Source organism: Stegastes partitus, unplaced genomic scaffold (genome assembly GCF_000690725.1).
Source record: "Stegastes partitus isolate 25-593 unplaced genomic scaffold, Stegastes_partitus-1.0.2 Scaffold169, whole genome shotgun sequence".
Taxonomy (NCBI): domain Eukaryota; kingdom Metazoa; phylum Chordata; class Actinopteri; family Pomacentridae; genus Stegastes; species Stegastes partitus.
This window is the reverse complement of record NW_007577900.1, coordinates 292,553-305,291: the sequence shown is the minus strand read 5'-3', so window position 1 is coordinate 305,291 and position 12,739 is coordinate 292,553. Positions and strand designations below refer to the sequence as shown.

Sequence of the window (12,739 nt, the reverse complement as noted above, 5' to 3'; positions counted from 1 at the left end):
TTCTGTATACAAGTGGATTTCAACTGTAATGTTTTGATGTTGAAACAGGCCTTAAGTTAAGTTGACTGCACAGTGGAAGCCTTTGTGCAGATCCATTTATTGACAGTACAAAGAATGAACCCAGTCTCATTGCAAAGTGAAAAGAAATCCTAAACAATCAGTGTTCTGTTTTTTGGGGAGTTTTTTTGTTTGTTTTTTTGGTGAGATTGGAATGGTTTGTAGAGAAAATTGTCTCTGTAAGTGGAGCCACAGCATAGCACATCTCACAAAAGCAAAGAGACATGCCTCTCTTGTGCCTAGATCAATGCAAATGTGTTTTGGATCACAAATTTAACATGCCTGTTTTTCTATTGTCTTCCAAGTTCCACAACCTCCAGGAGCTGCGGCACAGTGCGTCGCTGGTAACAAAGGTGTTTATACAGAGAGACTACAGCGAAGGAACCGTGTGCCGATTCCAGACCAAGTTCCCTTCAGAGCTTGACAACAGGGTGAGCACAAACACAAGCACATATCCAGGCAAATGTATTGCGTTGGCAAAATCCCATGTCACTTGAAACAACATCTCCCACATGCTCCAACACGGAAAGACTCAACATAGCTTAATAAGATCACTTCAGTGATGTATTCTTGATGACAAAACATATGAATGATGGATATCAGCTTGCTCATTTGCTTAAACTTGTAAGTAAATGCACACAGGTATACGCTAACACATGTACATAGAGGATTTTTCCTAAACTCCTCAATTCTGCAGTGTTAATCCTCGCAATCGTAAAATTTGAAATTCAAACATTTAGCATAATCATCAAGTACGGTGACATTGCGAGATGAACTTTCCACCTCACCACAGATGGACACAAACTTTTCCAGCCCGAGTGACCTCTAATAGTCTGCGCTTCAAACTCTGCAGAATAAAAGCGACACACTATATTCACACCAGGCACTGGGGGAAAAAATATGCAGTTTATTTATGCAGTTTTGCTCTTTTCACCTGGCTATATTGGCGAGAATGGTGCTGCGTAGGGATATTACTGTAGATTTGTCTCGCAATTAGCATCTAAAGCAGACAGTCCACACACAGAGAGCAAGAAATAAAAAGAAATACAAGCTCAGAGGGAAACAGTGGGAGTCAGTGTAAAGGGACCATTAGAACACTTTCCTTTTTTTTTTTAGAAATCCGCATCAGTTCACTATAAATATTCACTGTCAGAGCCTCTAACCGCTACCCATTGCAGTCATGCTTCTTAGTAATTTTTCATCTTCGCCTCAAGTTTTTCCACATTCTGCAAGTGAGATGTGTTTCTAAATTGCTTAACAAAATAGGAATATTTTGGGTTGAGCAGAATGCCGCTGGTATGTTTGGCAGGTTGGTTTATAGCCGAACAGCTTGCTCCTGCAAATATGCCAGAACACTTTTCAACACGTGCAGCCCTCACGGTGTGTGTGCGTGCATTCACATCTCTACCTGTGTGTTGGTTTGTGTTTGTAAGTAGATTGAGAGAACTTTGCTGGAGGAGACGGTGAAGACCCTGAACTCTTATTATGCGGAGGCTGAAAAAATTGGAGGTCAGTCGTACCTGGAAGGATGTCTGGCTTGTGCAACAGCTTACATCATCTTCCTCTGCATGGAGACACGCTATGAGAAGGTAATAAATCTGTGAACACCTAAGTTTTAGCACGTAAAATATATCATATGTTGACTTGAAGTACAGTTTATATGGAAAAAAGATGGAGTTTACTTAAGATAACGGTGCTTTCGCAAAATTTGAGCATTAAATAAAAAGGTCGATACCCCTCTGACGTTTATGTAATGTATATAAAACTAAAGCCAACAGAGGATTAGCTTAGCTTAGCATTAACACACATCTGGCCCTGAAATTACATTAAGCAACTCTCTGTACTTGTGTTTGCATGCATAGCAACGGTTAATTTATTCTTGCTAAAGTGTAATTAAGTGTGCATTTCAAACTTGGACAAAGTCAAACTAGCTGCTTCACTCTGCGTCTTTAATGCTGAGCTGGACTAATTGCCTTCAAACTCCATCTCTATAATCAGCAAACAGATAGAAGAGTGAATGGGCCTATTTCCAAAAATGGTGAATTATTCCTTTGAGCTTCCATGGTTTTTGGAACTTTAGTGATCCCCTAATGCACCCTAAGCTTTGCTTTTTGTAGAGCTTGTAGCTTGTAGCTCAGCATTAGACCTTCTGTATAGAAACACATTATTCCAGAGGCCAAATTCTCCTGACACATTCTTTTAAAGCTTAAAACTTTACCCTGTTGTTTATTGCAAAGCAAACCTGAGAAGTGTACTATGAGACCAGCCTGACGTAGCCAGGATTTGTGTTAGCTGGTTCAACAAAACCCAAAACCCCAAGCAGTGGTTATGCCTTTCTTTGTTACCTCAGGATTCCCCTATTTAACCAGTCAGTGCATTCTACTGTGACTGATGCACATTAGAGCACTGAAGCTTTACTTATTTAAACACAACACATAAAAAAAAAGTGCAAGTAGGTCTGACAACATCACATAATGAAAGATCACTACAGTTTTTTGGCCAAATCTAAATGAAATGAATGATTTGATTGAATATTCTCTGTGATAAATACCAGTAGATTGATCAATAATCTAATTTGTTTACCATTCACTGCAGCACCAGCGGAGTAAAGTGAACCAAGCATCAAAGCATATTGATGCATCTTCTGCATCATCAGATGAATGCAGATAGGTACTGATGACAACAAGTTGAAAGGGTGGTGCCTCTTACAGCCAGTTTACATCCCCAAATTCCCCTCAGGTACAGGCTAGATGTGCAGCATAGTTTGCTATAGTGATCTATGTGGGTAAATGAGAGGAACATTTGCGACATTAAAAACTCTGGCTTTAGGCTTTACATATCTCTCTAACCTTTTAATCACAAACCTAAGGGGACAAACACTGTTTTCCCAGTAGATTTTTACTGTAAATACAACAAATAAGTATCCATTCATAGTCTTTTAAACAATCTATCCTATTGAAGGTTGCAGTGGGCCATAGAGTCCAAGCTTACACTGGGAGGGAGGCAGAGTGCTCCCTGGAAAGGTTGCCAGTTTATCACACAGCTACAGATAAACATGTATTCAGGCCCACAAGCAATCCTACCAATCCTACTCTACTGAATATCTCAGTAATACCCTGCATGTCTTTAGACTGTGGGGGAGTCCCGAGGCACCAGGAAATAAATCACCCAGGTCCTGGGAGGACATGCAAACTCTAAAAAGCCCCAGTGGACAGCAACTTCTGACCCACAGCCATATAAATGTGATGTGACAGTGCAAACCTATTTGCTACTGTGCTTGTCATAATAAATATTCAGACGTAAAATAGTTTTCATTCCAAAGTTTTGTAGATAACCAGATTTTTAAGGATCCTTTTATTGTGTGTTAATAAACTCCACTGCCCATCCACAAGACTTATTTACTACCATATTTGTCCATATTGTTGGAAGCCAACTCTTGCACACACTAAAACATCCAATTGTGTGTTCTAATGCACTCTGGGTCACACAGTTATTTAGACTCACTGACAGAGGAAAGCAGAGCCAAAAAACCAAGAGATATGATCTGATTCTCTCAGGAACAATGTTTACCCTCAGCTTTCTTTTCACTGCGTTTTAAAACTCAGTCTGACGGCTACACCTGTGTGCCAGTAGCCAAGACATGGCACGCCAGCTGAGACATGACACTGAGCCTTCAACACAGCCAAGATGTCCATCTTGAGAAAAGGCAGGTGGTGAAACCTCTGCACAACTGTGTTGTTCCTTGTTACTCGCTGAGCTGGAACGAGAACACACACATCTGTAACAGAATCACACACACAGGAACAGTGAGCTTGATTAATCCTCTTGTGATGTTGTGTGTACCTGCCGGTGTTTTAGATGAAACTGGAGTTGCGTGAAGTTCCAGCATGCCTCTCTGCTCTGATCTCTGTCACCCACAACATTCATCTCCCTGGTCTTGATGCATCTTATAAACATTTCTTTATCAAAGCAGTACAGCGGCGCTGGAAGCTTGACCAAAAAGCACAAAGGAACTTATTTTCTGTGTTGAAACCATGCAGAAATGGCCTGGCCTGAGGCTCCTTTCATCTGCCTGTCAGCTGGGTCGTGCTACATTAAGATGCTGAGATGCTATCGGCTCCACAGAAGAGTTGTTTATTTACTTGTTTAACTTAATCATCTTGGCTGAATGACGTTATGACAGACGATGATAAAACATACCCACCCAAGTTGATGCTGTGTGTGTGTGTGTGTGTGTACGTTACAGCGATGGTGCATCAGTGTGGAGTTTCATTCGAGCACCCAGCTCACCTTGATGCTTACATCTCGCTCCATCAAAAGATGCTGATTGCTCCCAGCATGTCACAGCAGATACATGTGAGCACAAGCACTCAGAAAACTCACCTCACATAAAGTCTGCGCCCTCCATCTCCTCTTTTTCTTCTCCGGGTATTAACAAGAATGTGGCTGCATATACAGCATGAGATTCGCACAGATACATGTGGGTACTCATATTTCCTTTATATTGCACTTGACAACATATGCGGAGGAGTGTGTATGTATCTGCACAATCACTTTTCCCAGAGGCTTTGTCACTCACATGCCAGTTCAGCAGAGGCACAGATTGGATACTTGACTGTCATATTGTTACGCTGAAGAGGATTGAGCTGCCCCGAGAGCTCGCTAGCAAGTGAAAGGATTGCCCTTTTCCCTGGACCACAGTAAACCGATTAGTCAGGGCTCCGCTCTGTGTGTCTGCCTCTTCGCTGTGACGTTTGATTGAGTTTTTAACAAAAGGCTCTGTTTATATTGTGTTACGACATGTGTGGATATAAAGTCATTGTTTCAAGTCAAATAATGATTACTTTATGCTCAGCATTAGTTCACTTAGATCTGACTGATTTCAAGAAGTGCAACAAAGCAAACCACTGCCTTTTGATGGTTTCAGTTCAATAATTCACCGAGAAGTAAAATGTCTTAATGTTTTCCAGACATTTCATTGCAAAAAGTCTCCTATTCTTCTTCCAGTGGGAGACAGAAAGAAGTATCCCTCTGTTGTTTAGTCTCCACTTCCAAGGGTCACTATATTAGCAGCTGTGCCTGCAGCTGTAACAGGCCTTTGACATTCCAGAGGAGCGTCGCTCAGTGTGTTGCTCAGTCTCTGTTGTTTTAATCTCTTAAGGCTGAGTGCTGCACTGACCTTTAGTTAACTCACAAAAGAGGATGTGAATCTGTCATGTTCAGTAAACCACATGAGGAACAAACACAAACGTGTTACATTCAACACGGCGTACTTCAAAAGAGAATTGTAGCTTCTCACTGTTTGGATCCTGTTCTTTTCTAATGCCTCTGCAGTGGCGAGCCAGAGCTATGTTTTCAGTTTGGCCACCCGTCCCATTCTCATGAATCTAATACTGTGAACACCTGATTGTGGTTGCAAACAACTTGAGGGAATTGCTTCAAATTTAGCCAAACATTGAGGATGAACTGATTTGATTTTGGCAAAGAACAAGGTCGCTGCAACCTCTCGTCCGCCCCGTTCTTGTGAACCTAATATCTTACCAATTTCATTACATCTGAGGCAAACATCCCCTTGGACTCTGGGATGAACTGATCAGAAGTGGCAGTTCACAGATCAAAGGCCACGATCACTGTGGCCTCACTAAACATGTTTTTAATCATGAGTCAAACATACACTAACTGTGACAAGTATTCACATAAATGTTTAAGAGGGCTGCAAGGTGGTTCGGTGAATAGCACTGTTGCCTCACAGCAAGAAGGTCGCAGATTCGCGTCCCGGTGGGGGCACCGGGATCTTTCTGCGTGGAGTTTGCATGTTCTACCCGTGCAGCGTGGGTTCTCTCCGGGTTCTCCAGCTTCCTCCCACAAGGTCCAAAAACATGTTGAGGTTAATTGGTGATTCTAAATTGTCCGTAGATGTGAGTGTGCTTGGTTGTCTGTCTCTAAGTGTAGCCCTGTGATAGACTGGCGACCTGTCCAGGGTGTCCCCTGCCTTCACCCTAAGTCAGCTGGGATAGACTCCAGCCCCCCGTGACCCTCGTTAGGATTAAGTGGTGTATAGATAATGGATGGATGGATGTTTAAAAGGACAAAATGATGAAGTGAAGACATTTTCCATCCAAAAGGTCAAAGGTTAACCACACTATGGCATCATTATGTTCTGCAGACACACATTTGGAGCCATTATTTGACACCATAATGAAGAATTTGACAGCACATCGCATCTGGTCAGATCCTTAACTGGTGACAATAATCTTGGGTGGCCACCTTCAAACTATGTGCGTGACAGTTCCACATTTTACAATTTGTAGCATCTTTTCAGTAATATCCATATTTAAATCGTGTCATCTGTCATGGTTATGACTCTGTGTTCTCCCAGGATCGGCTTCACTGGTGAAGCATGTGTACACGCTCAAGGAATGTGACTCTGGTTTGTTTCTCTCAATGGACTTACACACTTGAAAGTCTTTTCTATGTATGATGCATGGGTCTGGACAGACATGAATGAGAAGTGCAACAGTATGAAGTTTACTGACTCACTGAAAGACGCTTTTAAAGTTTTTAAAGTAACCCCAGAGGTTAGCCAGACATCCAGACACAGTCCATTTTGGTTTTACCTCCTAAAAGAGCTGTGGCTAATGTAGCTAAACTGTGGGCTAAAGATTGCACCTTCTTTTTAGGAGCGCTGGCAGCTCTCTCAGTGTACACGAGGCCCAGTGGAGTGTGGTTTCGCTGACTGACATGATTAGGTGGAGTTTAAGAGAGGCATGGCACATCAGCATTGTTGGTGCTCACAGAAGCAGAGCTGGGGCTGAATAAGCAGTACTAATGATTCCACTTTAGCTAATAGTTGTCCATTTAGCATGACTGGCCATCCGTCTGTAGTGATTTGGTTGCTATCAGCAACAACCTTGGACTCTCTGATGTTGCTTAGGTTTTTTTTTTTTAGACTTTATTCTTCACTTCCGTGTATTTGTAATGCATAGGAGAATGTATACATGCAGACATGCGTGTTTGAATTTGTGAGCCGGGCCACGGTCTGAACCGCACAGATTCACTCCACTGCTGCTCTGTGGCTTTATTTTGCACAGTTGATGCAACACTCACTTGCAAAGCTGAGAAATACATTCGCTGCCAATGCAATCTAAATAAACTGTCCACTTCACATTTTAGAGTGTTTCCAAATTGCCCAGACAGTTAACCAAGGCATGACATTTAGCCTGAGAGAGCCATCTTTTAAATTAGAAACTAAAGCCTCCAAATGGAAAACTTCAAAAAGAGGAAAAGCTCAAGCTCATCAATTTTAGTAATTCAATTCATACCGCCTTGCTTGACATGAGTGGCTTGGAAGTATGTATAAAAAAAATAACTGCTGTACTTAGAGCATAATGGAATTACTTTGAGTTTAGATTATAATGCTCAGGAAAAATAAAGACGGGCAATGACTCGAGAGAGTTGGTATCATATGCCGTATGCTAACTATGCACAGAAGGACTGCAAACTCATTTCTTCCATTTTTCATATTTTCCACTCAAGACAGCACAGGAGGAGGTTAAAGTTGCCGCAGCTTGGCTCCATGTTTAGCCTCTTTTGGGCTCATGGTTATTACATGTAACACAGAATGCACTTTGAAAAGTAATATGCAGGTAATGGATCCTCAGCTGGAATGTCTGCTCAGATTATTCTCAGTGAGGGTGCATGTTCGGCTTGTGTTTTCATCGTACCTTCAATGGGTCTAATCAAATCTGGATTATCTCTAGATGTACCTTGGTCCTCTCCTAATCCCTCCCCGCCCCTGTTTTATTCCAGGTGCTGAGGAAGATATCGGGCTACATCCAGGAGCAGAATGAGAAGATCTACGCTCCTAGAGGTCTGCTGCTCACAGACCCCATAGAGAGAGGAATGAGGGTTGTATCCTTCACTCATCTGCTACTTGTACTCTGTGTTCACGTGTGCAACAAAGAGATAGTGGATGAAAGCACTGACAGGACAGCTTGACATATCGAAGACTGATAGGAGTTAGAGAGCTGAAAAACACAGGTTAGAATAATTCAAATTGCTAGAAACATGTGGATGGCATAAATGAATAAGAAATATCTCTTCTTCCTCATAAATTCTGTCAAGGTGCCTTTGAACAAGGCACTTAAACTCCAGCTGCTGCAGAATAGCTGTTCAATGGCCAACTATTGTTCCCAGGAGTAAATCTGAAGCCAGGCAGGACAGAAAAAGCCTGCACGCTCTGTCCTTTGATAAGAGAAGGTGAAAAATCCAAGTTGATGTTGCTAATCAGGAGCCAAAAATGTGTGTGCACCTGTGATGTCGTGTTTTCTTTTCTAAAGTCACACAGGCAGCTTTATCCTTCTGAAATAAGGTGTTATATCACAGTCTTTTCAAATATTTCCAGCTCTTCATGTGGTTCATCTTTTATAGATGAGTTGCCGCATTTTCTGAAGTATCCAGCAGCACGTCTGTCTTTTTTGTCAGTTGGAGTGATCCCAGCACAGGCAGAAGGAGAGGAAGAATATGTTCAGTAGACCATCACACAGGCCTGGCACTGACTGGTTCAAAGAAGAGGCTCCAAGTCAAAGAGCCAACCTATTACCAGCATTTATTAGTCAATGCACGCCTATATGCTATCGTTAGGGTTTCTGATGGATAGTTAGAGACCTCGTTCTCCCAAAAAACTGCATTGAATGTATCGATTTTTTGTTGTTTGCATGATCTCTTCGCCTGAACCTTCATGATTTAGGACCAATTTATGTACGGGAAAGCAGCCTTTTTGGGAATCATTTCATGGCCCATCAGACTAGGGATTAGAGACACGTTGAACATGTCATGGACTGCTCCAAACCTTTTCAAAAAGGTTTGATTTTATCAGCGCTAAAAGCAAGATGTGATTGCCTTTGATGGTGATCCAGTGAGAGGTCGGCATCCAGTGAGAAAGAAACAGAAAACTGGGAACACACACTGACTTCTTTCACACCAGTCGCTGATCTTTCCAAGGAGAGAAAATCTTCCGACTACCCATCATCTCAAATCAGTCGCCTAGATTTATGCATGCAAGTGAGCAGAAGGTTTGAATATAACAGGATCACAGATGCAGAAGTGTAATGCTTTAACATCCTTTTGCGCTTCCTCAACTCTGTGCTTTAATACCCTGTTTGCGAGGATGATCCTTGACGTTCATTGTGTCCTCAGCTAGAGATCAGCTTGTTTGAAGACCGGGGCTCGGGCGGCTCCAGTCCCAGCAGCAGCATGTCGTCAGGCAGCAGCGCTCGGTGACTGGAGGGGCAGCACCAGGCTTACGGATACCACCACAGGGGCAGCGGGACACTTACCAACATCCGCATGCTGAAACATGAGAGCACCAGGTTCTAGGACAAGTGGAGAGATAAAAAAAAAAGGCGAGGAGGTGATCCACAGCATTTACACTCTCCCTGCTGGGGCCTACAATGTACCACCTCGAGAAGAGGAGCCGGCTTACACCAACACACTGGATACGTAACACAATAAACACAAGTACAACAGAACCCATGCATAGGCTTTAGACACATACCGAAATCCATAGCATCTGTCCGACCAGCTATCCAAGCCAAATAATCATGCTTTCCTTTGTTTTCTCCATTAACCTTTCCTCTCATTCCATCACATCTGTTTACATGAGTCACACCATCTCTGCTTCGTAGCTGACTCAGCAGGCTTACCCTTAATTAGACTGGATGTCAATGCTTGATTGTTTTCAGGAGGTCACTGTCGCTACTTATCTGCTGATCTATTGGCAGTGCGGTCTTAGATCCGTGCCGCGGCTCTGAAATCCAAAAGGAGGAAAATCTACCAGCCTCCAGGGAGACCCAATGTTCTCCGTTCTCCCTGAATGACTGCACTCGTGTCAGGTAGTTGAGGTCGAGCCACTTTGAATGCTGGCAAATTGGGGCTGCTGTGGGACCACTTGTTCCTATGCTCTGTTCACATGCATTTGGCTGCAATATCAAACAGCAATCCGAGAGCACCTTGAATTATTTATCCTTCTCATTCACAGCAGTGGGTACTAGTGATCCACATCACAGCTGTAGGTCACACTCCTACCCACACATGATCCCCACGCTCACACACATGCATACAAATGCACAGAGCCGTGCATAGACACTGACACACACCTGTGGGTAGCGGCCATGCATTCCTGCACGCACACACACACACACAGAATCTGGCAGACGTGAAGTCAGCAGAGCCAGACAATATTCTCTGTGGTCTCAGCTCATTGGGATCACTGGCAAACCCTGTAAGGCCACACTAGTCTATGTATCTGTTGTGTTGGAGTGTGTATGTGCCACCAGTCTCAGCCTAGTGGGAGATGGAAGCTTGCATAATTTTAAACAAAAAAATCAAGGATCAGTGCCCCAAATGAGACCAGAACACAGTGTGAAGTGTGAGCTGTTATCTCTATAGATGTTTAATTTTGAAACATTATAGGCGTAAATGACAAATATGTGATATGTGAGTATAGGTGTGTGCAGGAGAGTCAGCTCCAAGAGGTTCAACACCTAAACCTCTTTTAGTCAGTATGCTGTAATGTAGATGCAAATTATACTTGAATATACAAAACAAAAACTGCAGTCATGAAAAAAAAAACCAGGCATCTGGAAAATGTTGTATGCAGATGAAGGTGTCAGTGAAACACACTTATAGCTTCCTGCAGGGTAGCACTGACAAAATGCTGTACCTTTGACAGAAAAAAATACTTTAAAAAAAAAGTATATTTTAGGACAAGCACTGTGATTTTCAAACCACACTATGATTTGGGCCATTTTAAACAACCTATTCAAGCTTAATATCCATCTAACGCTGCTTACTCACACTACTACTACTCTGCAGGTATCTTATGAATACAAAATCCTCAGCACAGTTAAGAAAGTGCAGCCTGAGGAGCATAAATTCTGTCTGTCTTTGGAAAAATAGAGCATCCTGTGTGACTAATGTGAATGTGTGTGTGTGGAGGCTGATGAGATGAAAGGTGATCATTATGTAGCAAAAATGTTGATGCCAACAGACAGCACACCCACACAACATCTAACAAAAGACGAGACCTTGTGAAAAAACACTTAAATCCTGTTTCTCCGTCTGCATATTTTATTTCTGTTGTGACAGTTTTGTTGTTCCTTTTACCATTTTCAGTTTTGTTTTTTTTGTTAAACTCGCCTCATAACACAACTCTGGGAGTGTAGTCCTTTGCCTCTTCTTTAGCATAGTTCGCTATGAGCAAACCCTTCAGCAGAGCCACTGCCTTGCAGCAAGTCTTGTGTACCTTCACCAGAGCAGTGTCAATTTAAAGTTAAACTACTTACTGGAAAGTCATTGCAGAGCTGAGAACGTTTTGCTTTATTCCTGTGGATAGTTTAATTTCAACCTGACATTTTATTACCTGGATGAATGCGATGAACCGACACAGACATTTTACCACAGCAGTTGAGTTCAGTTGTGCTTGTGTTCAGCCTCCTGTGCTTTTTGATGCCTTCATGTTTCATCCCAGTGGAATGGATATCCAGCCTGGGGCTGATGGACTGAGTTAAAAAAAAAAAATGACTCAACACTGCCAATAAGCAATTAAAGGAGCTCATTGGACAATGTACAAAGAAAAAAACAATGAGTGTAAATGAACTGTACAGGAGGAGATCTGTACTGTACATGCCCGTTAATGTTTATCCACACTGAGCCTGTGACCTGTAAAGAAGTGGATGGAAACGCTGAAAACCTATTTAATTCCACAACATCACTGTTGCTCAGAATTAAACCCTGAATATGTGTTTAATGTTTTTATATCCTCTGATTTTGGGCATCAAGTGAAAGAGCAGCTAGAAAAGTGTATCATCTGTACAGCGTAAGCTGTTGTGTAGTATCGTCTGTAACAAGAAGGTTATATTTTGTTCGTCCAAAATTTTGTGTTGTGTTGATTTCCAAAAGTGTTGATACTGTAGCTTGTGATATTGTTAGTAATAATAACAATGTCAGTTGCTGTTGGAGGTGAACAGAAGAGTGATGATGGTGATTCTCAGGGGAAAGTCTGAAATGTGCCAAATTCAAAGGGTAAACTTCTTCAAGGATAAGTTCACATTTGTAGCCACGCGAGCAGCTTTAGTGTTGGTCCATCAGATGGAATTATTTTAACCAGTAATAAATACACTGACGTGAAATTTGGTGCAGTTGTCCAAGGGCTCCAAAAGATTAATACACTTGACTTGAATTCACAGATCCCAGATTTTATTGATCCCCTGACTTCTTCTGTAATGCTGCCATGAGTTTGGCATTAATGCTTTTGGATGAAATGTCTCAATTACTATTGAATGGATTTTGGTGTAGACACATTCCCCCTTGGGTTTAGACATTAGGAAATGTGATTAGAATCAAGATGATGAATGCTGAAACATGGCATGATCATTGTCACCATGGTGACATTAGCAATTAGCTCAAACCATTGCCCTGCTGGGCCAAACTACAGACTCAGAAAGCAGCTAGTATGGCTATAGACTGTTGTTTTAAGTATGTCTGAACATTTCAATAGTACAGAATTAAGATATACGCAACAATCTGAACTTATCTTTCAAAAATGAGGTGAAAGAAGAAGCACCATGTGCCACATTATGCTTTATGTAGCTTGTTCTTTCAGGAAATACTTTGATTAATG

At 42.0% G+C, this 12,739-nt stretch overlaps 1 protein-coding gene across 1 annotated transcript; it reads left to right on the top strand.

Annotated features, from left to right (window-relative positions):
- The first annotated feature begins 335 nt into the window (after positions 1-335).
- golga7bb (golgin A7 family, member Bb) lies at positions 336-9,339 on the top strand. Its single transcript, XM_008279775.1, has 4 exons — positions 336-488; positions 1,494-1,646; positions 7,867-7,968; positions 9,256-9,339. Exons 1-4 carry the CDS (start codon positions 336-338, stop codon positions 9,337-9,339), a joined length of 492 nt encoding a protein of 163 aa, XP_008277997.1.
- The last annotated feature ends 3,400 nt before the right edge of the window (positions 9,340-12,739 follow it).

Coding starts and splice junctions, on each gene's coding strand:
- golga7bb (XM_008279775.1), top strand. CDS start 336: ATGCCTGTTTTTCTATTGTCTTCCAAGTTCCACAACCTCCAGGAGCTG. Junction 489..1,493: donor CTTCAGAGCTTGACAACAGG/GTGAGCACAAAC, acceptor GTTTGTAAGTAG/ATTGAGAGAACTTTGCTGGA. Junction 1,647..7,866: donor TGGAGACACGCTATGAGAAG/GTAATAAATCTG, acceptor GTTTTATTCCAG/GTGCTGAGGAAGATATCGGG.